At 38.7% G+C, this 25,705-nt stretch overlaps 1 protein-coding gene across 1 annotated transcript in view; it reads left to right on the top strand.

Annotated features, from left to right (window-relative positions):
* Nucleotides 1-17,291, top strand: part of SHISA9 (shisa family member 9) — a 191,527-nt gene extending 174,236 nt beyond the window's left edge. Inside the window, exon 4 of the mRNA XM_013302083.3 lies at nt 14,620-17,291. Within this exon, the coding sequence (XP_013157537.3) occupies nt 14,620-14,990 (371 nt within the window). The 3' untranslated portion in view covers nt 14,991-17,291. The remainder of the gene's footprint in view (nt 1-14,619) is intronic.
* Nucleotides 17,292-25,705: the final 8,414 nt, after the last annotated feature.

Here is a 25,705-nt window from a genome sequence, read left to right as displayed (position 1 = left end):
GTGGCCACAAGTGCATCAATGCACATGGCAACATCTCCCTCAAAAAGGTGACGCATGTGAGAAAACTGTTTGGTTTGTTTGTCCTTTACAGCTACACGCACAGAAGGATCCAAAGGGGAAGATCACCATAAGGTTAACTCTAAGATGTTATCTTTGAACCATCCTCCTGCCCGATGTGAAATTTGGTGGTACCTTCTCTTAAGCTTCAGATCCTCAGTTTCCATAAAAATCATTGTAACCCTATGCTGACACAAGATCTGTCTTACCAGGATAGAAGTGACTGCACAACTGCCCCCTAAGAATCTGGTACCTCTCTCACCAGATGAGATTCTGTACTGTTCCCATAGTTCATTATGCTCTGGGCTGAAAAAAAAATAATACTGTAATTGGAAAAAAGGAAACACACAACAGGGAAAAAAGCCTGCCCATGCATTCACAGGGATTGATACAATTCACCTTTAGAAAAGGTAGAACTACAGAATTGGGCACAGTACGTTTGTGTTATTCTCCTAAACCAGCCACCCTGTTACACTGACAGGTAAATATCCATGTGTCTTTGGAAGGCTCAAAAAGGAGTTGTGTTTTCATTTCGAAGAGTAAAGAAATTTTCAGCTACTACTTCCATAAGCAGTTACATAAAAATGGATTAAAAAAATCTGGGACATGGGAGTAGCTCCCTGGATTTAACACCATGAAAACAGACAAGGAAGTACAGATTAATGCATCATTTTTCATATCCAGAGGGTGATTCAGTTAATGATTTCATATATCTAGAGGTATGTTCAGTGTCACGCATAATGCCAGACTAGGCAATCTGCCCATTTCAGCGCCGGAACTACGGTTCTATCTCAAGGAAATATGACATAAAAGCTTGGTATATTATTATTATTATTATTTACTTAGCCCAGTGTGGCTGCAGAATTTGAAGCTTTTGAGTGTTCATTTGTTGAGGAAGTCTTTCATACTTTAATCCTTGCTTCTCCTTCAGGCATAGGAGAGAAGCCAAGGAGCACTGAGCAGCAAGCCTCCCCTTACCACCCCCCGGTAGCACCGTTCCCTCAGCCTTCCCATTTCCCAGCAAGATGAAGTCTCTTGTTCCACCTGTGTCTTCTGCTGAGACCCCCCAAGCTTCATGTCCTGCCCAGCTCGTGCAGCCTTTCAAGACCTTTTCTTGCTTGCACTAAATCATTTAATTGTTTCCTCTGTTTTATTTACCAGATTAGCTTCTGATAACCACAGGCACTCTGTCATAGGCAAATAAAAAATGCTCAGGGAGTCTTGATCAAAATTTTTCATATTTTTCCGTCCAGCACACTAATTTCTTCTTCCAGTGAGTAGCCATATTTTAATTATAAATATGTTGTTCATACAAAGCCTCAGTATCTTGAGCAAGATCATTTACATCACTGACATTCTTTTACAGCCTTTTAAAGAAACAACATTTTACTATAAAATCTACAGGGTGATATTCTTTCTGAGGCTGAGGAATTCTGCTCTAAGTGATCAGGCACCCGAGCAGCCATTGCCTATGCCATCCTTTAGCAAATAAGCAGAGCTGTGAAAAGGTAACTCTTTGGGTATACATTGGTCTTAACCGAAACAACATCTAGGCTGCCAGGAGGAAATTGCAAATAGTCTTTCTTTTACAAGAAGCAGTTTTAACACCAAAATAAGCTGCTCTTAAACGTTTCCATCTACGTTGTCTCATTTTTAAGACTTTAGCAACACATTGAACATGTGAAAGAAAGCAAATCTAACCTTCAGGCCCATTTAGTTTAGGTTTATCTCAGGACTGTCAGTTTTCTGGGTTGGATTCACACCTATTGAATTTGTTTTGTCTGAATTTGGTCCACTACCTGGTTTTATGCTGGATGAAGAATATTTATAAGGATCTATTAAACTCTTAACCTATTTTTCATGCCAAAATAGCAAATTTAAATCTGCACATCCTTAATTCTTGTTCTTTAAATTTATATAATTTCCAGTCATGTTCCCTACACTGGATTCCCTACAAAGGAGAAACTATTTTTTTCTTTTTACCAGCATGTATTTTAAAACAGTGAAAATGAAACCATTGCCAATAGTCATAAAAGTTCAGATTATAAACACCACTCCACAACCTATCAGTTATACATCACAGAGAACTCAAACCCTTCCATTAAAATTTAGGTTGGTTCTCTGGAAACTGGTTTATTTTTAAAATCCTTATTATGTGATAATAAATCTAAATGAAACAAGAAGTAAATTTCTCCTTTTTATAACACACAACGGGCAGATCTAAAATAACAGTACTATGAGTCCAGCTGACTGTTATGGAATGCTACGCTTTCAAGTTTTTTTACTGTCTCTTGCTTGTCTTATGCCTTGGAAGACTGCAGTCTTCAGAGGTAAATAGCTTACAGTAACCAGGTTTATTTCCATCTATTGAGATCAGTGATGGCCACAGGAAGGAAACTAGTAAATCTAAATCAAGCATGGGTTAATCAAACCTATTTCTATGAAGCATTAATGAATGATGCACAGGATTTTTTACACATAAAGTGAAGATACGAGTAAGTGAAACTTTACACTTAGGCAATAAGGCTAAATAGAAGTGAACAAATAAACAAAGCTGAGCTCACGTGAAGACAAAGTCTAACAATGTTAAGCATTTTCACTTGCAATCCTTCTTAAACATTGTTTTCTGCAACTGTTATATTTTGCATTGTAAACACACATCTGTGTATAAACATACTTCCCATTCTGCAATGCAATTTTTTTAACCACTATTTAAGAGCAGAGGTTGATCATAAAGATAAGAAAACAATTGTGAATACTTGCAGATAAATAGAAACACTGTGGGATCCCAGCTAAAGTCTAGATTTAGTCTGAAGTGTGGCTTTTAAAATTCCAAACATTGAGCCTACATATCAATGGTACTAGTTGTTCTGAACATACTCCACTGATTTTTCCATCCTGAACTATTAGCTGTGCAGGTCATTTACAGCAATATCTTTGCAATAAGTTTATTACAGGTTATCATAAGTTTCATACAGGTGCTCAACATGTAATATCCTGCAAGTGGTTCTCAGAAGTACAAAATGATCAAAACTTATAACTTACCGGTGACCCAAATCCACACATAGATGTTTTTCAAAAAATTAACTGAGATTTTAAGAATATATCTTGAGCTCATTACCATTTTTAAATACCTGCAGTAGTTAGAAAAATGTTTTAAACTCAGCACATGGAAGTGAAGTTCTAAATGATTTCAAAATGTTAGCTTTGAATTAATTCTGGGGAAAAGTACTGAAGATAATTTTCTTGAATTAAATAAACAGTTTCTCTAACGAAAGGCTTTCAGGGAGCACTTTTATTTATTAAGTAGTCTTTTATGCTGACAATATCCAAATATAAATCAGGTTATAATTATTGATCCAGGATTTTTTATTCTTAAAAATCAAAAGGTGAAAAATGAAAGGTAGATTTTTAAGGTAGGATTTTGATTTAATTTTTCCCAAGAACCCACCAAAGAATAATGAAGTGAAGGCAGAGAGTGTAACTCTGAAATCCTACTACGATCAATATGCTTAATTCTGGAATAAATTTAAGAATTTGGGGTTTGGGAAGCAAACTCAGTGCGAAACAGACTTCAATTCCTATACTTGTACTTTCTTTCCCATAGTTCTACTGATTCACATTGGGTTTTAATTTTGTATGAAAGTATTATTTCTTTAAATACATCAGAATCTGCCTGCAGATTCATATCTCCATGCAGATAACAGACTTTTAAGTATTTCATTCAAGTCTGTTGCATTTACAGTGTTTGTGACATGAACATTCAGGTCTGTCTCCGTAATTTTAAACAGGTATGAGGATTACATTGTTGCAAGTCAAGTTTACTTAAGCAAATAATCCTTTTTTGGGGTCTAACTGAAATCAAAATCTCAAAAGCTTTAATACTCTCCAGCTTTGTACATGGTATATGTCAACAGCAGTAGTGTGATGTTCTTCAGAATTACCCATGAATACCAAGTAAGAAGAGTAAGACAACTGATAGGAATGAATCCCTTATTAACAATATAATATAAATAGCAGCAGTTATCTCTCTGCTATTTTGGTTCTGCAAATGATGTTCTAAAGACAGTAAATGTGTTTAAGAGAGAAATTACACAGATAAAAGCCACAGAGATCATTGCTTTACTCCTACACACTCATACTATAATAACAAAGGGCTTGAGGCATGGAAGGAGGAAGAGCAGTAACGTGATTTGTAATGCACAGTTAATTTTTCTGAAAGTCCTTCCCTGACAGCTTATTTGAAGAAGGATAAGAGGAAAAAAGAAGTTGGGGGGTAGGGAATCTGATATATAGTAGCTATGATATTATAGCATCAAAAAAATCACTACAAGAATATCAGTCTGTCCCATCCTAATGATAATATTAAGTACAATTGGTAGGTTTTATAGTGGGAAAGTTTGCAAAGCTTTCTAGGCTATGGAAGGTGCTCCTGCAAAAAGTTCACCTTCCCTTGCAAGGGATCTGCTACAGTGGGGGAGGAAGATCTGCAGCACAGTGCTTTTGGTTCTCATTTTCACAAGTGATGGTTATGATTGCAATTCCTGGATAAAAAGGTAGAGGTGGGAGCTGAACACTGATATGGCAGAAGTCTTATGTGTGTGTGCATGATTAAATATTCATTGAAGAGAGATTCATTACTGATTCTTCCTTGACTGTCTGTCAGACACAAATGCTTTTGCTTTATGTGAAGGCTGTTCAGAGGGATCTGTTCAGAGCAGGCATTAGTTCTGCTTTGCCTTTGGGTTTGGCCAATATCTATGAAAACCTTATGAAACTGATTTTCTTCTGACAGTGGAAGTTTGGCAGTTGCCAAAGAACACTATTTCTTTCCAGTTTGACACACAACTCTGATTTGAAAACCTCTGGCAATTATGCACAAGACTAATAATACAAATGCCACATAGTCTAATAGGAGGGAGACAGGGAGAGAAGGACAAGAAAAAACAGAACTGAATGTGTGCATGTACGGCTATGTAATTACTTCCTAGATTTTCTTTTTCTCTTGCTTAATAACTCTCTCTTGAAAAGGATTCCTTCTGGCAAAAAGAATAGAAAAGATAGGTTTCTAATAGAAACAACTTATGCCACAGTTAATTTTGAAAAAAAAAAATAAAAATCAACTTCAATCCAGAATGATTGCTAAAAATTCTTTAAAATTATAGCAGTTAAGAAACAGACCAAATAAAAATAACTCCTTCAAAAAATAGTTATTACATCACTAGGACCTTTTTCATTTAACCAGTGCAATTCAAAAAGCCTTTAGGCCTCATTCATACACAGAAAAAATAACATAAATCTAGTATGATGTCAGTTGAAAGCCAGAAAAATGCTGGTTTATTTCAGCACTAAAAACACGTCTTAATTAGGCATTTAGAGACTTGAAAAGGGTCTTCTGGGTTCTCATGCGGCTTCCTACATCATCACAACTAGAAGTATTTGTAGCTGATTGAGACATATGTTTAAGAGTTATAACCAGCAGTATACTAAAAGACCCAAACACATCTAATAAAAAGTATTAAAACTGAAAATGAAATTCAGAACACAGAAGAATGCCAACAGGGATGTGTGAAAAAAATGAAATTAGGTTCATGCTAAGAACAGTTATTACAAATAAATGTGGTCAGGAATATAACAGCTTTTTCAGTCAACATTAAATAAGATAAATTGACACCTTAAGGAAAAAACAAACACACATTTTTAGATGCTGAATCACATTGCAGAACACTGTGAATTTTTTTCCAACGTGACCCACATACTACTCAGTGTGCAGCCTGCCAGGACAGTCTACCTGGTTTGCGGTCCACTCCCAGGAGCAAGGCACGCTGCTGTGTGTGGACTGCCTGAATTACTGACTGCGGTACTAGGGCCTGTTATTGCACATGGCTGCACAGTTTCTCTGCAAATGTACAACGAAGCGGTGCTCCTGGAATAGTTAGGAAGCCCTGCCCTTAAACAAACTGAAGGTCCTCCCCAACCAAAAAGGTTACAAACAATTCCATATTATTGTTCATGTATGAAAGCATTGCTGTGAGCTTTTGACACAATCAGATTTGTCCTGATTTGCCTGAGAAGCATTAAAAACTACCCAGTGAAAAAGCAAGCAAGATAACTGAAGGAAGAAGCAGAAGAAGCCTTTTAAGCAAGTCTCCTAAGTGTTAACCTCTTTGGCTTCGGACAGCATTTTTAGAAAGCAAGCCAAACCCTCATTTCCTATAATCAGTTTATGCCGCAGTCATGCTTTATGCAGAAGCTAAGCATGACAGCATGACTCCTTAGATAGTTTCTATTTCAAAAGGCAAGTTTTCTTACCATATATAAGGTTTCTAATAAAACTCAAAGTGATAAATATGCCTAAATGAGGTAAAACAAAATAAATATTTCACAGCAGACCTTTTCATATATATTTGTAATTGTAGATGCCATGAAAGGACATGAGCTTAGAGGCCTTTAGGAAAAAAAATAATGAAAAAACAGATTTACAGTTACAGGACAGCCACTAGCTGCATTTTCAAAGTGCCAAAGATTTGAATACATAATTCCCTTAGACTTCCTTTACAATTTCATCCATTGGTTCAAGAATAGAACTGACAATCTTATTTCCTTCTCAAGTTTACCATTCATTGCATGATACTGTACCAGCAGTTTAACATCTTGATGCTTGAATTTGAAACATTAAATCACTTGAGGATGTAACATAGTGTGATCTTTGTCTATCTGCATGCAACATATTTCAGGTCTCCTGAAAACATTTACTATTTTAATGTTAATTAACATGACGTAGCCATCATTTGTTTTCAGGTTGACAGAAATTACTAATTCTGGTAAATCAGAAAAGCTCTAGTATTCTTTACACTGGTTAGACACAACCATTGTGTGTGTCATTGTTCTCTATATTAGGTACAATGTGTGTATGTCTTGAGTATTTTGACCAAACCCAAATCATGGTATCCCTGCTGCACTCTACAAAATTGAATCATAAATGTTGCAATCAATTGTAAATCAAGGCAGCCAAATATACAAAGCCCAACCGGAAAAGCTGTCTTACATGTCCAAGGAGAAACCTGCCTAAACTTACACAGTAAATAAAATGTTTGTAAAAAGAAAAAGAAAAAATAGACTTTGCAGCGCTGTGCTTTTTTTGGCACGCTGTCAGAAGAGGGGTGCTTCTGCTGATGGACACGTGGCTACTCTTGTGTTCCAGGGAACTGTAACACGGTACATAAGGTACCACATATGATGACTGATGCCTGAGGAGTTAATCAAATTATGTCTTAGCATTCCCAGACAAGCAGCAGCATTTGCTGCCTGTAGTGGATAAAGAGAACATTGCTGAGACTGAAGGCTCTGCTTACCAAGTCTGATTACATTCCTGTTCTAAACCATTCCTAATGCATTTCAAAACCCAGAAATATTCTGGCCTCTTCAGCCTTTCAGAAACTGTCATGAAAGTAGTCAACAGATGAGAAGAAATGTTTGGACATACATATTTGTGTTTCATCATGTCTGATATCATGAAAGTAGAATTTTTTTTGCTGGGAAAACAAAATGCAATCTGGTGTCTGGAGGTGGACAAGCTCCTTTCAAACAATGACTGCAGAAGAAAAGGTTGATATAATATGTCTTTTCATGCTTGGTATCTGTCCAGATCAATGTAAGAACTGAGTAAACAGATAAAGTGGTAAAGATGGCAAGGACAGGAATCACAGAAAGTAGGTTCTACCTAAGCTACGAAAGTAATTCATGGGTGGTTCTATGCATTTTGTATTTTTCTTTACCTGAATCAGCAATAGTGAATAAAAACCATGAGAAAGAATCCACAGACATAAAATATTTTCTTCCTTTGCAGAACATCTTAAATAAAAACAAACTGGTGTTAGAATTTCTGGGGGAAGAAAGGCAAATATCTAGAACAGAAATCAATGCATTGCAGCCCACAGGCTGAATTCTGCATTCTGAGAGCTCAGTACAAGAATGGAGAAGGAGGGATGCAAAAATTATTTAAAATGGCCTTTGCCCTTTCTTAGAATTCAGCATGGTTTAAAATTGCCCCACCTTATACACAGCCAGGCCAGTGCCCATGAGGTGGGAACAGCCAGTCACCAACTGTGAAGTAGCTATATTCCTTCCTCTTGGCCACACACAGAGCTATCATTTCGTTCTATCCACTGCTGGCATTATATGAACAGAATCATGTCTACCTGCAACATCTAGCTGTATTCTATTTTCCAACAGACTTCATGTTATGCAAAGCAAATTCTATGCTCCATGATGCCTGATGAATCCTTTCATTCAAAAAATAGGTCATTAGTTATTTGTTTTACTGGATGGAACACAATTTTCAGTTAATTTATTGAATCAAATTAATACCTAGCAACAGCTAATATGAACTCAGTCCATGCTAGTTTTTCCCTCTTACCCAAGAAAAAAACTTGTGCTAGTGTAAAAATGATTTTCAAATGAACTGCAAAAGCTCTCCCATAGAGTTAGCTTGTTATCTTGGAAGCCTTTGAACATATTGTCTTCAATGACAGCTTAGAAAAGCAAATGAATAAGCAATCACACAATCAGACAGGATCCACAACAGCACCACCAAAGGCAGCCACCTAGTATTTCCCTGGGCAAAATTCCTGTGTTGTCATTGAGCCAGGATTCGTGACCCTTCTGTCTTTCCTTGAGTTTTCACTTTCATTACTTAGAGAGGGACATGTAAGGGTCCCCCAGCTCCAGGTAACTACACTTACCTGAAAGTCTTAGCAAAGTCATGGCTTTAGAAGCAAAGCCTTGTTATAAACTGTTAAATATTACATAGGGTTAGCTTTACTGTTACACAGAAAAAAATCTACAAATAGGCAGCTAGTGTAATTTGGCTGTTATCTGGTGTGCCATTGTAATCCTTTCATTGCTAACCCGTCCCCCAACACTTTCCATTGACTTGCTTTCTGTATCTCTAGCCCTAAATTTGAAATACAATCTCTTTGTGGCTAGAATAAAGCTCTGCAGCTCACAAAGTAGTTCTTAAAATACGTTCAGATAACAAACAATTCTGTGAAGCACCTAGTGAGAACCAGGGTTCCCTATGTATTTTTGTATCTTCTGACTGTGACTGCAAGCTCTCGCTGAAGCTTTTTTTTTTCTTAATGTCTTTAGAGCTTTTATATGACCTCACTCCTTTGTGGATTCTCCTCTCTCATTTCAGAGGTTTCTTCCCACTCCTAGGTGCCTACTTTCACAGAATCTGTAGGACATAATTGTCTTTTATGATTCTACACTTCTCCCATAGCTGTAAGAAGTGGTGCAAGAATTCAGAGCCATTTTATGGACCCACAAAGATAAGAGGATTGTCAACAAGGAAGAGAGTAAAAAACACTACTTCAGAATTACCCAGGATCTCCTTATGTAGCTGTACTTTCTACACAGGAATGCTTGTAACTGCAGTATTTTACAAGAAAAAGAAAGCATTACACGATGCTAATGCATGTTCACACAACTTTATGCCAAAAGTGGTTACACAGCCACCTTGAAGACTGCTTAGCTTAGGGAGCAGGACAATATTACACAGCTTTAGGGCCACTTCTTAGCACAGACAACTTGCACTCAAATAAGTGCACTGAGAAATTCCAGCCCTGTTACAGCCACAAGGATTTTTGCCACTGATTTTCAAGAAAACATGTTTTCATCCATGGTATTTACTCTATAACTTACTATATATTTACTCCATATAATTTACTCTATATTTAGCAACAACTCACTGGTTTACATGCTTTTGTTATATAACTGTGGATTATGAAAAATATGTGAAACTTCCAAGTTTGGTCATGGCCTGTCATCAATCAGCAAAAGACTAAATCTTGTCTGTTAGTGAAGATTTAGGCAGAATGGTGAAACTTGAATCAAAACATACCACCAAAAGCCCATTGCTTTCTGGCCACCTCATCTAAATGAGACTAAACTCACTGAAGTTCTCCTAGGCATTCCCATAACCTTGCTATCCCAAGCAGCTTGGTAGCCATCTCCTTTCAAAATCAGAATTCAAGGAATAAGGCATGGGTCCCAATCTGCGACATTTAACACTGATACTGGCAAAGTTTAGATCAAAATAAAACAAACAGTTGTGGTCACTTTCTTTAAGGCATTGTTGGACTCAGTTAAGGGTGAGGAGTGATACACCTTTTAGAAGATAAGGTTCATGGTTGTATAACTGCTTCAACTAAGTGGGATTTAAATCTACTTTCCCCACCCCAGCAAGGTGCATCCCAGCTTCTGGTAGGATGGTCCCCACCCAGACTCACATCCTGATGAACTTGTGCTGAGGAGCAGAAGAAAATTCAAGATTTATTAGTCTAGAAAGACAAAGGAAGATAAAGTATCTCTTTAGCTTAATAGTTAAGGTATTCAGCTGGAAGGGAGAAGCCCTGCTTTTGATCCTGACACTGTTTCTATATTTTTTCAGTTATTCATTTCATGCACAGCAGGAACAAAAGCCCAAGTTCTCCCCCCTCCCAGGCACACAGGTTGGAAAAGAAATCATATTTCAATATTTTTTTCCAGATGAACAGCTACAACAGTAACTAAATTTGTGGGTGCATTACCTTAAAGGAGTAAAAACCTTACAAAAATATTGAAACTGAGAACATTCTTATAATTAGCTGCCAAGACTGGAGGGAGGGAACACGAAGAATAACACTCAGAATTAAAGCCCTTCTTTTCTATTGTTCATTTGGCAATTTTGCAATTCTAATTCTTTACTACTTTTGCAAACATGACAGTGATACCTTTAAATCCTATTTTACTGATTTATATACAGAAGCAAATGCAAAAGGCACTTCTATAGCACCTTTAATCTGAAAACTCAGTATACTCTACAAATAGCAATTAAACTTCATAACACTTAACTACCTCCTCCAATGTGTTAACAGCTCATTTTACAGCTGGTGAAACCAAAGCAGAGGGAAGTTGAGTCATGTACCTAGGGTCACATAATAAATCCATCCTGTAACTCCAAAATGTCTCTTTGCATGTTTAAAGTCCACACAGTATTTATAGGGGCTGGTTAAGAATTAAAATGAACTTCCTGAGATTCACTGTTGATTTTTAAAGTAGCTGGCATCAGGATACTATAAATACGCTTTTCTTGAGAAAATATTTGTTACAAAACCATGCCCAGTATTACTGTTCTGAATATTCTGCTTTGAAAATCAGGAAAAAACCTGTTTCTGCACTATATTAGCATCAGGTCACTCACTCTGGGGCATAGCACACTGGTATTATAAAACCTGTAATCTAGCCATCTAGCCGGTACGCAAGAATGAGGACTGCTTCAAGATTTGCCAAAAGCCCTTTTGAAGAATTGAACAGTTTGATTTTATTAATGCTTTTCTGGCTACTTATTTGCTACAATGGTATTTTCCCCCACTCAATCCTGGTACATGTGCCTAGGTGTAAGCCTGCGTGTGCATGCCGAAAGAAAACTGTTTTAAAGAGGTTAAAACATTAGATAAAGAGCCTGGCTTTCACTTTGAGCATTTAACTCCTAGGCATACATCCGAAATTCTCAGGCAAAACCCTGCAAACCATTATTTGATCAGAACAAACGCAAACAGCAGCTCCCCACACTGTCACTGCCACACAAAACACGTGCAATCAGCCCTTCGTCATGTTTGCCAGCTTTCTGCTTGACTTTGCTGATGAGGTTTTACAGATCAGAGCCTGTTTTTTTCTCTCCAACACACCACTTGGGATGTGCCTAGGAAGGGACTATGGACTGAATAAGTTAAAGCAACAGGAGCAAAATTAATCTCTCAGATGTGTCATAGGCACTTGTGAGGCCAATTTCTTTCTTGCTTAGTTTTTACAGTGGGGGTGTTGTTTATATGCAGGAGTAATACAAATTACTCTTCTGTGAGGACATCGATCTTGATGTGTTTGGAGATCTGAGTAACATACGTAATGTCTGACAAAATTCAGGGACCAAGAACCATTGCTGGCCCTGGGAAAAGGTGTGAGTGAGAAAAATAAAAAGAAACTAAGGAAGTGGCTTTAGTTGTGGCCTTTTTCACTTAGCCATGCAGAAGAGATACACGGCATGAAAAATCAGGCAACGCAAATATCTGCAAATTTTGGTCATTATTTAAATAACTGCATCACCACTGTTGTCTTTGTGAACAGAATTAATTTACCTTGTAACTGATCGTCAAAGATCTTGGTTATGTAAGACAAATTGCTATAGTTTAACTAAGATAAAAGTACAAACTTAGAATTTTATTCAACCCTTACATGAGATTAGTTTATTATTTTTTTCTATGCAAATTAAACCAATTCAAATGTGAAATAGGCAAATGTATCTATATTAGGAGCTGAAAATAATTAACTATACTAAATATAAACTACATAAGCTAGCGTGACTTTTCCTGTATAGGCGAGGTCTAAGTCATACGATACAGAAATCTTACCAGCTGACTTGCAGTGCCTTTGATATAAAAATTTATACAGACAAATACTTGTGTGGATATCCACATTGCCTATTCTGCAACTGTTTTTCTCAGTTATTGATAACAGATTAATGAGAAATTATCAATACAGACTGCATTTCCCTCCTGTTTTTATTCAACTTGTATATAGTATTGTTTTGTGGCATTCAGTGAATATTAAAAAATTAAAAGGAAAAGCCATATTTAGAACTGGAAAAACTTTTCCAAGGAGAAACAGGTACAATTTCTTGATTATTCAGATTACAGATCTCTAAATGAAACAACTCACCCCACAATCAAAGCAGAACTTAGCAAGTTCTCTTTGTAACACATTACAGGTCTATCAGTAACTGCAACTGCACATTCTGTACTGAAATTAGAATAAGCCATTATCTACATTCTGTGATTTGTTTAAAACAGAAGACACCAGTATGCTATAGAAAAGCATTCACTCATCGATTAAAAAATGAGACAGATGGAGATGGGTAAAACATACAAAGCCTAATTTTACAGCACAGATGAGCAATTTCAGTTCATTGAAAAGGAAATACCTCTTCAATGACAAAATTAAGGATTTAAGAGCAAAGTCCAGTCGCACGGTTATTATGCAAAAAATGTCATGAGATGATAAACAGTAACTGCTTTTGGTAATATTTGTCCCTGTTGAGGGACCGGGACAATGGGAATGCAGAACTGAAGCCTGATCTTGAAGATTAATGTGGTGCTCATGGCAATTTCACTGCCTTGCATAAAGATCCAATTGAGAACCAGAGAGAAGGGGAAAATTCAGAGTGCAACAAAAGCCTCCTAGCAGTACTGGGGAGAAAAAGAGGGAAAATAAAAACAGTGCGGGGTATTAAAAGCCTACTCATCATGAAGGCAAGAGGCGCTGAGCTGCACAGACAGCTACATGTACAAGACTTCTGCAGAGAAGCCTTACATGGCATAGCTTCAAGAAAAATGGATGGATCTAGCCAGGGCACTGCAAAAGTTAAATCCAGGCTGACACAATCATACACTCAAAGCCCACCACTACTGATTAACACACCACTGTGTTAGTTGATCTATGTACTTGGCACTATCTTAAATCAAGATCCAGGTTTCTGAAGGGGTTAAATAAACCCTCTTTAAATAAAAGGCAAGACCTTAAAAAATTAAATTCAGTTAAGCTCCCCTTAAAAGTCTGATACTCAGTCTCAAAATCGAGATGAGTTGCTGGACTGCTGCAGAATGCTGTTAGCTCCTTAAGCATGGTTCATACTTTTAAGCAAGGCCATATAAATGCCAGCAATAACAACAAACTTGAGCAAAAGCATGCATTGGAAGACACATGACTAGGAAATCACAGAGGGCAAAATCCTAATTTGAGAACTGCAATGCAGTATTTGTTGGCAGGGCTATTACTGTATTTCTTAGTGGCACTGGCCTCAGAAAACAACGTCAGAACGTGGAACTGAGGATTTTCATTGTCTGTAAAATTACAGGGTAAATACCTAGCCTTCGGCAACCCAAGGTATTTTCAGACCTATAAAGCATTAGTGAACTTCCAGCCATTTAGAAGAACAGATCCCATTCTTCCTTTTGCCCTAGGGCATTATTTAACAGAAATGGGCCCACCTCATACACCATTGGACCTTACAACTGGCTTTGTTAAACACCTGCATGAGACATTGCATTTAAAGGGATGTACTGTCATACAGCAGGGCAGCCCAAGATGGCCCAACATTTCCAAGAAAGTCTGTACACTTCTGACCACTTCCTAAACTTCCCATGCTATGTGAGATGAGCATTCATAGGAACTGTCCCCATAATGTAAATACCAGCACGGCCTGAGTGATTTGGGGCAGAGACAGCCTTTTGTTAAAGGGCAATAGGGTTTTGTCTGCATATCTTGAAAGCCCAGCAAAATGACATCCAAAACCACTACAGAGTGAAAATAAGGGGTGGGAGGTGGCACAGATTTCTCCTGCTGATGTCCCTGTAACTGTATCTAGTCCACAGATGTAACTGTGCATGTCATACTGTAAATGGCATAATGTTTTCTTGTGTCCAACTGATTTTTTTTGTCCCTCCCCCTTTTAAATTCAAATAGCTGACAAAGTCAATGATGACTTCTACACCAAACGCCGACATCTTGCAGAACTTGCTGCCAAGGGGAGCCTGCCACTCCATCCAGTGCGCCTAGATGAAGACAGAGCTTACACCATCGACAGTGGCCTAACCAAACAGAACGGGCAGAAATCCAAAATGGCAAAGATCCACACACACCCATTAGGTTACAATTCCCACTACAAGACCTGGGATCCCAATGACCAGTCTCTTAGACGGCAAGCATACACAAACAAGGGGAAGCATGGTATGGCAAACCCAACGTTAAGCGACCCGCTGACAACTCGGAGCCAGCATTATCTGGGCCCACAGCCATACTTCATAACTAACAGCAAGACAGAAGTAACTGTTTGAGTTTGTCGTCCTTTCTTTTTTCTTTTTTTTTTTTAAATGAAATTCTTTAAAAACCACACGCAAATACACACACACACCACAAACACTCAACTGAAAGGCAAAAAAATAAATTAAAAAATATAAAATAAAAAAAAAAGGAAACGGAAGGAAGGAACTTCCACCTGGACACTCTTGGTATCCAGCCAACTGTAGGCCGAAGAGTGGGTTAATACCATTCAGCAATACACACTGAAGGTTGAATTATAAACTCCATTTGTATTTCACAATGGAACACAAACCCTTGTGACTAAATTTTTTTACTTGAAACTAAAATCCATGATGAGAAGTAGCACAATCTAGAGAAACTTTATGTCTGCTTAAACAGTTACACTATGTTCCTGCCTTGAGACAGAGGAAGAAAGAGAGAACAATATACTGTAATATATTATTTCAGAGAGGAATTTTGTATAAAACCTATTAATAATCATTAGACCTGTGAAAAGCCAAGAGCAAACGCCTTGGTACAACCCGTAACAGCTATTATTGTACTTTCACACCCATCCTATAGAAAGCGCAAAAAATATATATACAATAAGGGAAAAGACTCTTTTACAAGGAATTTATGAAGACTGTTATGATTAAGAGCATATGGGACCTTTCTGGCTAATAGAGAATTCTGCAGGATGATAACAAACAGAAGATTTTATTTCAGTTTACTTCACTTGATTTAAAATTTCTGGGAACCTCCAATATAAGAAGAGACATATCATATGACACAGAAAGCTGCTGGGGGAATAAGGGCATCAGAATATTCCCTCTCAGTCCTCCTGTTTTCAGGCAGATGGTAACAATTCTCACTTTGCAGACTGTCAGGACTTTTTCTTCACCTAAATGTTTTGCCTATCTTCAACTGCTTCAGACTGAAATTAAGCGTGGGTGGTGCCTTTACTGTATTACTATTGTTCAATGACAGTCTTGTTTCTCAAAGTGACCCTCCATTCCTTTAAGCTATTTCCTCCTGTTTCACTAAGGATGACAAGGGTTCTGCCCTGCTCAGCCTCCTCTGTTTGTCCCAAAGGGAAAATGGACTACATCTCCATGCAACAGTTGCACAGTCAAGACTCTTTAGTTGGCCCCTCCATTTTTCCAATTTAAAATTTTTCCTCTAGTCTCTCATTTTGTATTTGCTTTTAGCCATGGTAGTTCTTTGTAGTTCAACTAAATGTTATATGGTATATTGTCTCTCTCGTTTGGCTTTCTATAGTGGCGTTCCCTCTTGGTGGACTATTTGGTGGAAGAGGTTAATGAACTAGCCTCAAACGTCAAAGAGATCTGGGTTTAAACTAAACAAACAATTGGACTCCTGGTCTTGACTGTGGTTCTGATGAGCAGGTTGCCTTGTTCATATGAGTAAAAGCACTCTTGAATAGGGCACTGGTAGTAGACTCGCAGTCCTGGGCCTGTAAAGGCTTCGGCACGTCCACAAAGAGATAAACAGTTGAGATGGGATGGCGGTGCTGCAACAGCCTGATTGCAGGCAATGCACTCAGTCTTTCACTTAAATTCTTGCCCTTCCCCCAGAACAAGTCATTCGACTAAATCCTAACTAGCTATCTTACTACAGTTGCGTTCTCACCAGCTGTCAATTCTTCTGGAGATTAGAATTGGAGGAGTATGCAAGGAGGAGTGAGAACTGGTATGTTGTAAGAAGAATTGGAAGTGGCATATCTTACTGTACTCAACTGACTGGCAGTGCTTCTTCTTAGTCAAGGATGCAAGGGCTGAGAATTTGAAATGTGGTTAAATGGAGAGACCATTTTTTAAGCTATATTGAGATTAATTTGCATCCTGAGAGCACCGGCATCTCTCCATAAGCGTGCTGCTAAATTGTATGATCATATGTTTTAAGACTATCAGAAGTGGACAAAGCCCACGGGACAAACACTTTGCACACAACCCAGATTCTCCACTATCGTACTTTTATTCCTTTAATCTTTATTGCCTTCACAACTGGCTGACTTAATTTGACCCTTTATGGAATGTTGCTGTTGATCCATATGCTTTAGATACACATTAAAGCTGCACTCTAATTCACACAGGTTTCGTGTAACTTGAGCATATTTTATGTGGAAATATTTTAGTAACTGTATGTTCTGTAAGTAAACCCGTGTTAATACTTGTTAACTACAGAGTTTATGATACCAATAATACTTCCTACAATAAAATGTTTGTTTGTTTTTTAAGAATGTTTATTTGTAAACATATGTATTCACTATATTAATATGAATTTCTTACCTGGCAATAAAACTGATTCTATGTGAATCCAACTTGCTGGCTCATTCCTGAACTTGTATCATTGGGCCAATTTTTGAGTATTGACAGCTTCTGGAGCCTCTCACTGGAGCCAGTGGGATCCATCTAAGCACAAATGATGATTTGAGTCTGCCATTGGTAGTTATTTGAACAAAAGGTTCTTTGGAAAGTTGTGGCATGTTGTGTACGTTACATATGTGCAACGCCTGTTACACGTAACGTAACATAATACACACAAGGTATGCAAGCCCTGAAAATCTCCATGTACCCTGTAAGTGTCCAAGCACCACACACAGCTTTTGCCTCTTGATTAGTTAACTACTATTTTGAGGAAGAGAAAAAGGTAAGCATGCACAGGGCCAGATCCTGGTCCTCATGAATGCATGAGAGTCTTGCAATAAGCTTCAGCCACAACCCAGGATTGGAACTACCCAGTAAGAACAGATGAAACACTGGTGTATATCGCTTCAAAGTTTTTATATGTTCATTACAGAAAAACCTGTACACAACATCTGTGTACCAAATCTGCTGGAACAGAAAGTCCTTTACAGGCTTTTAGTACTTGTAATGGCTCATAACCCTGATAGAGAACAGAATGTCAGAAAAGGAGAGTGTTTGGGTAGCTTCTTCTCTTTGCTTTGCTGCAATGATGTTGGATGAATTTCAGAAGAAGAAATGAAGAATCAGGACACCTAACTTCAGAATGAACTTTAGTGCATGACCTGGTGCAAATGCTTTAGGCAATTTATGATTCCTAGGAAGTCATGACACGTTATCAGAGGGAAAAAATCAATTCAGAAGTGACTAGTGTTAGCCATTTTAAACAGTAGAGAAGTCTCATTTTCATTATATGCCTTTATGGGTGCCATGAAATAGTCCATAAAAGTCCCATTTTGGTTACAGGACCATTTCCCTGTCTCAGGCACAACTACAGAAACAACCTCATTCTGCCAGGGTGCTCAGGAGAGACATATGGATTGCAGCCACAACACCAGAAAAATTCTAGGAAACTCTGCGACCCGTAGGGAAGCCTGGAGAGCCCAGTGGAATACAAGTCTAACCTACAGCAGACACAACTCACTCCTACAGCTCCACTACCAACCTACCTAACTCACATGTTGTTTCACCAGCAAATCCCTGATTGGAATCATGGATGGCAAAAAGGACCACTGCTTCACTAGTAGAAGTGCCTCTGCATAGGCTTTTGTTCTTCCAGATATGTGGGGAAAAAACCTCTCCAAAAAAACCCCCTGCATCTGATTTTGTGTCTCTGCATGTTTTGTTCTCTTATGCTAGCCTGATCCTTTTGTCACCATGAACAAGAACTCTGCTGGGTTTCCTCCGTAAGTACTTCCTCCATAACGCTTTTTGATATTAACACAGATGCACTGCACTACAAACAAAAACACGTCCTACCAAGAAATGAAGATGTTCCATATATGGAGCTATGGAGTTTAAAAGCTTAAAGATCATCTGGTTTAGACCTCTTTACCCTGGAAACATCTGTTCTCATGACTACACCTTTTGAGCATGATCCTCAGCTTACACAAACTGAAGACATGGTTACTTACATAAATAGAGAATCAAGTCTCATGACATTCCACACTACCTACAAAGTGTCTCCAGGACTCAGACTTCAGATTTTAATAGATCTGGGAAAAGATTCATGCTTTGCTCTGTTCTTATAGAATGGTTATTGAATTTTGGGTACTAAATAAAATAACTAGTCCACAAATCCTTTTTGCACACAATCCTGTGCACTTTATTTAATCCTGGTCTCTACAGTTGAATACACAAAGGACTTTCAGTGACAAATATGGTCTTTACTGTAATTATATCTGCTTCCTATTTGGCACAGAGAATTTTATTTTGCTAAAAACAGTCATGACAGGAAGTATTATTGTATTAGATTATATCATCTCATATATCACTCAGTGCTGAAAATGTGAAAATAGGATGAGTATGAGATTACTAAAAAATAAGCATTTTTTTAATGAGTGGGAAAGTCAAATTATTGTGTCTATTGATTATATATGACTTCAGATAACTTTTGTCATTTATTTCAACATTAATATAATACTTATATAGTAGTACAGATGACATGCTAACTTGGGCATGAAAGCTGAGTTTAGCCAAAAAGGACTGAATGAAAGTCCTCTTCAAGCTAAATGGCAGTTTGCTCTATGTATTGTTTCTAAAATACCATTACATGGTCAGTAAGAAATAGCTTCAAGAGTACATTAAAATCCCAATTAAAAAAAAATAATTAAAAACCTGTATTAGTTCAATAACAAAATCCTAAAGGGTTAAAACTATTATTAATGCTGTTGACTGTATTAAATATCAGAAACTATCAGAAAATTCGGGGTAACTAATCCTCTAGAAATGAGACTGGTTTAGGAGAACAAAATGCGAGGTCTTCTAATTGTAGATAAAATTATCGATTTGCCGGTACTTTGGCAGAAGATGTAGTGTATAATGGCATTATTCCAAGTCACCTGGAGTCATGACACTGTCTTGGTTTACAAGATATGCATTACATTTACATTACATTCCTATCAGATTCTGACCACTCTGTTCAGCTGCCACCCACCTGAAGAGATGTACAAGATGATCCTTTGTGCCATATTCTGCAGTTCCCACTAGGCTGCCTATGGAAGAGCGCAGAAGTCTATCCTGACAGCTTAGGATTCAAACTCAAGCTTATCTTTAATGTTTGCCCAAGACGTGAGCAGTGTTTTCTCAACAACAGGCTTAATGTCAAAGGGTGACATTAGAAGAGATGAAGAAAGAGACCGTACAATGTGAATTTGTCTTTGGCAGCTTGGGTTATTACTCACAGAGTGCACCTCTTGTAGCACTCATGCTCTGCTCTAGCAAACTGCACAATCAGCCCAGCTGGCTCTCCTGGTATACATTGCGTAGGACCATGTTTAGGAGGGCAATGGCAGATGAGTGTGACTAATGAGGGAAGATAAAATTCAATGTTTTATGCTAAACTACTAAATCAATTCATTTGAAAAATGTGACATAATAGCACATTAATCTCAGCCTACAGATGGGAAAAAAAGAGCCAGCAAATGCTATTACAGCTAAAACCCCAGGGGAAAACTTTCAATGTAAACACCAACATACAGCTTTAATTTGAAAAGTGGCTGGAAAAAACAATTCTTGGAATTCATGCTCCATGCTTTAGAGATTTCCAGACTCAAATTTGCTCAGCAAGTAAGATGTGTTCTCATGTCTGCCAACTGAATCTGGAACATGAGTGGTAACCCAGGCTTTTCCTCACTATCCAGCTGCATTAATGAAAGTCAGGACCAAATTAGCACACTGGTTATATCCTGTATCTATCTGCACAAAAGCTGCTGTCAGACAAATGCAGCTGATTGGACCTAGTAAACACTTCTGCAGAAAATGCACCATGAAGAATCTGACACTCCGCGTTCAGCTGCGCTGGCCCTGCCAGGTTAGCAAAACATCAGACAGGCATATTTGTCACCAGTGACAACAAATTACTTTGTGACAGTGGAAGAAAATCAATCCTGACCCTAGTTTGAGGGATTCTACCTATGTCAGAATCTGCCAAACAAACAATGCCCGAACAGGCCAGGGCTTGTTGCATAGGCCCTCCTCACCCCAGGATGGTTCTTCTTTATGCCGGCTCCTGCCCGTGGGTCACACCAGCCCCACGCAGTGCCACAGGCTGGGGCAGAGCGGCTGGGAAGCTGCCCGGTAGGAAAGGGCCTGGGGGTGCTGGTCCGCAGCCGGCTGAACATGAGCCAGCAGTGTGCCCAGGTGGCCAAGAAGGCCAACAGCATCCTGGCTCATATCCGAATCAGTGTGGCCAGCAGGACCAGGGCAGTGGCCGTCCCTCCGTACTTGGCATTGGTGAGGCCGCACCTCAAATCCTGTGTTCAGTTTTGGGCCCTTCATGTCAGGAGGGATGCAGAGGGGCTGGAGCGTGTCCAGAGCTGGGCAGGGGGCTGGGGAAGGGGCTGGGGCACAAGTCCTGTGAGGAGAGGCTGAGGGAACTGAGAGGGTTCAGTCTGGATGAGACTCAGGGGGAACTTCTCGCTCTCTACAGCTACTTGAAAGGAGGGTGTAGGCAGATGGGGGTTGGTCTCTTCTCCCCAATAAAAAGCAACAGGACAAGAGGAAATGGCCTCAAGCTGTGCCAGGGGAGAATTGGGTTGGATATTACGAAAAATGTCTTCCCTGAAAGGGTGGTGAAGCATTGGAACAGGCTGCCCAAGGAGGTGGTAGAATCACCATCCCTGGATGCATTTAAAAAACTCGTAGATGTGGTGCTTAGGGACATGGTTTAGCAATGGACTTGGCAGCCCTGGGTTAATGGTTGGACTTGATGATCTCAAAGGTCTTTTCCAACCTGAATGATTCTATGAGGCTATAATTCTAGTGAGATAAGAGCTTTGCTTCAAAAGCAAAGTGTTCTCTTCAGTTTCATTTATCACCTTCAGAGCCTGTGGTCCCTTTCTGGGAAGCAGAAGTTATGAATTCATGCTTATCTGAGGCTGAGATAGGTCTAGAACCCAAACATATCACCACTGCTCTGGTTTCACATAAAAGAATGAGATGCTACTTGTACCTAAGTGCACAAAGCAACGCTATAGTAAGTCTGGTACTTTATGGATGCATGAAGAGGCTCTTCGCACCTTCCTCTTCAGGTAACTTGAGGGCAGTTTTGCATCCCAAAATAAAATAATTTTGCAAAATGCCTTGGGGTTTTGTTTTTGGGTTTTTTTCCCTGTTGGTGTGGGGTTTTTTGGTGGGGGTTTTTTTTGTTGTTTTTTTGGTTTGTTTGTTTGTTTTGTAAAGGTAGAATTCTTCTTTTGTCTGTCCAGGGCTTTAACTCACACTGTTACACACACAGTTGCACCTTGGCTGTTTAAGTCAACACTACCTTCCTTCACTTAGCAACTTCACCTGTTTTGAAATTTTAAGAGGCATCATTGCTTACTGATAGAGGTTGATGTTGCACTGATAACTGCCTTCTGAACCTGCACACCAAGAGTTTCACAATAAATAAGGCTGGGAGTACAATAGGCTATCAACAGTGATGATTTCAAATCAAGAGAGAATGTCAGGCAGTGCTGCTGTTCAGTCTGAGGTTCAGCTACAGACCAGAACTGAAAAATGGAAATAATCACAAGCCTTTTCAGTGGTCATTGGCAGGGTTATTTTGTAAAGGAAACAAGTCCTACCAAGCAGCAGGTGTGTCAGTGGAGCCACTAATACTCCCTGAGCAGAAGCACATTCTTCTTTTTACCGCATGCAGCTGTTGGCCTTCTTTTCACTCTCTGGTATTCGGCCTTACACTAACATTTTGATCACAGTAGTTATTATTTGAGAGACTTTTGCCAATGTTAGTGCATATAATTCCCTGAAGTAATTGGTCCCCAAGAGAAAGAGCACTTTGCCTGCTACTTACTATTTCTTTAAGTGACAGAAACATTGCAAAAATATCATAATTGCACTCTTTTTCCCTGCCATAGGTGAAAAGAAACTAGGTTTTGCTTTGTCTGTACAGGAGTAAGGAGAGAACTCGATGATGCCTACTTTTCTGTCTCTTTTCAAGGCCATGTTATACTTTAGTAGGGATTTTTCATACCCGCTCTGCACTGAGCACAGAGACATCCTGTTGACTCCCTCATAGACTAAGAATGAAAAAAAGTCATGCAATTGAAAGACAAAGATAGACTGGACTACTGTGGCATCAATACTGGCTTTGCCATATGCCATGGTTCAGTGGCTGCTTTCCACCACACATTTGAAGAGGTCAGGAGAACTGCATGGTATTTTCAGGACTGATGTTCTCCAGTGAACTTCTGCAGTCTTCCAGAGCATCCCCTTGCACCCAGCACTTCACTTGGGCTCTCAGCTGCCATACCAATGCAGTAGTCTCAAAAAAAACCCTCTCTCTCTCTCTGTACACATGTGTATGCACACACACATTTCACAAGATTTTCCACATCAGTCGCTTGAGCTTTGGAGCCTCAGTCCCTAAAACATTTGTGTTTGCAACACCATGAAAGGGTAACAGTGATTTGGAAAATCCACCTAACTGCCTCACTACTTTTTAAGGGCCTTATATCACTTTTGAAGATGAGATCTATATCCCTAATTTACTTTAGTGCTTTTGAAAATGTAATACTAAAGAATGTGACATTCTAAGGAAGAGACAGTCTAAACTTTAGGGATGAAAAGTGTCCTTTAAGTCTGTAATGTATTTTACCATTACTGTTTGGGGGATGATAATACCAAGAATGATAGAGAGCAACTTGACAGGATCCATTAAGGCAGAGACAGCTTGTATATGCTATTACACACAAGACTCTGTCTATGCAGAGCAAACTGTTCTGGCTTTTACTAACAGTGATTTATGAGTTTGGGGGTTTTTCTGTTCTAAGAGATGCATCTAAAATCACAAGGCTAAGAGTGCTCATAACAAAGGCTCCCAGTTGAATACAGCAAAAGACACAACACAGTACAGCATGACTCCGACAGCAAAGGCCCTGATCCTGTACTGCTGAGTTAGTGGCAGGCTTGTCAGTGTGCAGAAGACCACTGACAACACACTTTCACTCTTTGATATGCAAATTTTTGTAGGCTCCACTGCAAGTGATTTTTTTCAATCTGACACCAACTAAATGGTATGGGAAAGGAAATGCAGCAGATACACCATGGGATTGCACAGATCTCCTGGACTTGGCCACTGCTGAGACTGGAGTTCATCAAAGCAATGGCTGCAACATTGCCTTGTAGCAAAATACAATTATCCTGCCAGGATCTCATCTACCTGGTATCTTCTAACTTCGTCACAGCTTGTAATGAGTAGGGAAGACTCCACTCTCAGGCTGTTGCTTGGGTTCAATGTGTGTGTTCAAAATCCTTGTGAAAGACAGCTACTACAGCCATTAGGGTACTGAAGTCTGCATAAAGTCGAAGTGCAAGTATAAAACATGGCTTTCTACAAACAGCATCAAAATGTATTGAATTTTGAGGCCCTGTTCCAATTCCCTTGGAATTTGCTGTCTAGCTTCTTAGAAACGCCTGCCTTAGACACTCTGTAGCTTCTTTGACTTTTAGTTGGTATTTGGCTGCTTACCTATTAAGATATTTTTCATGTTTCTACCCAAATGAGTATCACACTAAATACTGGTATCCCTTATGCTGTTACTTCACTGTGTACAATTTATTTTACTATTAATTGATGATTTTATTAGGTGAGATATCATTCTCCAAAGATGCCTCTTTTATCACCCCCAAATTTAGTGATAATCACAGTTCAGTTATCTTTGGGGTTGCGCTTTCTTGACAGGTTAGTAACAGATACAACTACTTTTTTAAAAGCTCCTATATACACTACAAAAGCTATTCTGCCATTTTAAATGTTTCTTCTCATAACAAGAAGAAAATACACATACATTTGGAGCCATAACCACTGTATGATAATACCTTTACAGAAGTACTACAGAGGCTGACGTATAGCCAATGCATATAATCAACTTTGGGGAAAGAGAAAGTTGACTTTCCAATAATTACTTTCCAGTATGTTCTATTACGTTTATTCACTCTTCAACAGTGACCTTTTAGGATGGGTCACAGTTTCAGAAAAAGACGAGATACAAAACTGCATAGCCACTCTTCGTAAAATATTACGCTAATCACTAGCCTTGAAAACCCTTTTCTATCATCATATCTGAAAATGGGGGAGGAACATATATTGCACCTGATATACATACATATATGAGAAAAGAAGGAGGAAAAAAAGAGACAAACCCAGGCAAGACGTGTGCAGGTACAATACCCCCCGTGAATGCTGTCAGCATTACAGAAAGCTAGCTAAAGAGCCTATTACCAACATTAACAGAAGCAAACTTGCATTAATATGTTTAAGCAGACAGAGGGCATTACTTTATAAAGATGTAATGTTATTTATTTCTTTCTCCTGTGCATTGGCTTTGGGGTTTGATTGGTTGTTTCTGTTTGCTTGGTAGATTTTGTTTGTTAATATCAGAATGGCCATATTCCCATCAACAAACAGAAAACTGAGGAAAAGACAGATTATCAAAAATGTCCACTAGATCAAGAGAAAGGTTAAAAAACTCAAGGGGTGACTAAAGCTGCAGTAAGAAAAAATATATAGAATTGATAGTGTTGCCTGTTAATAGCTACAGAAGTTTTACACCATCTGCTAATTTCCCCTTTATCAGCTACACAAGGGAACCACATGAGAGACACCATAACAAACAGAGGTATTTTTTCTCTCTTAGAGATCATAAGTCTCCAGAACCTGTGGCATATATGTTCAGTTACACTCAAGCTGTTAATATATACAAGTGAGAAGAGAACCAGTATTTTTATCAATGTGGAATAGCAGCTGAGACAGACAACACAAC

This window comes from Falco peregrinus, chromosome 5, assembly GCF_023634155.1.
Source record: "Falco peregrinus isolate bFalPer1 chromosome 5, bFalPer1.pri, whole genome shotgun sequence".
In the NCBI taxonomy this organism is placed as follows: Eukaryota; Metazoa; Chordata; class Aves; order Falconiformes; family Falconidae; genus Falco; species Falco peregrinus.
Note: the sequence above shows the minus strand (reverse complement) of the source record. Positions and strands in the feature narration are given on the sequence as shown.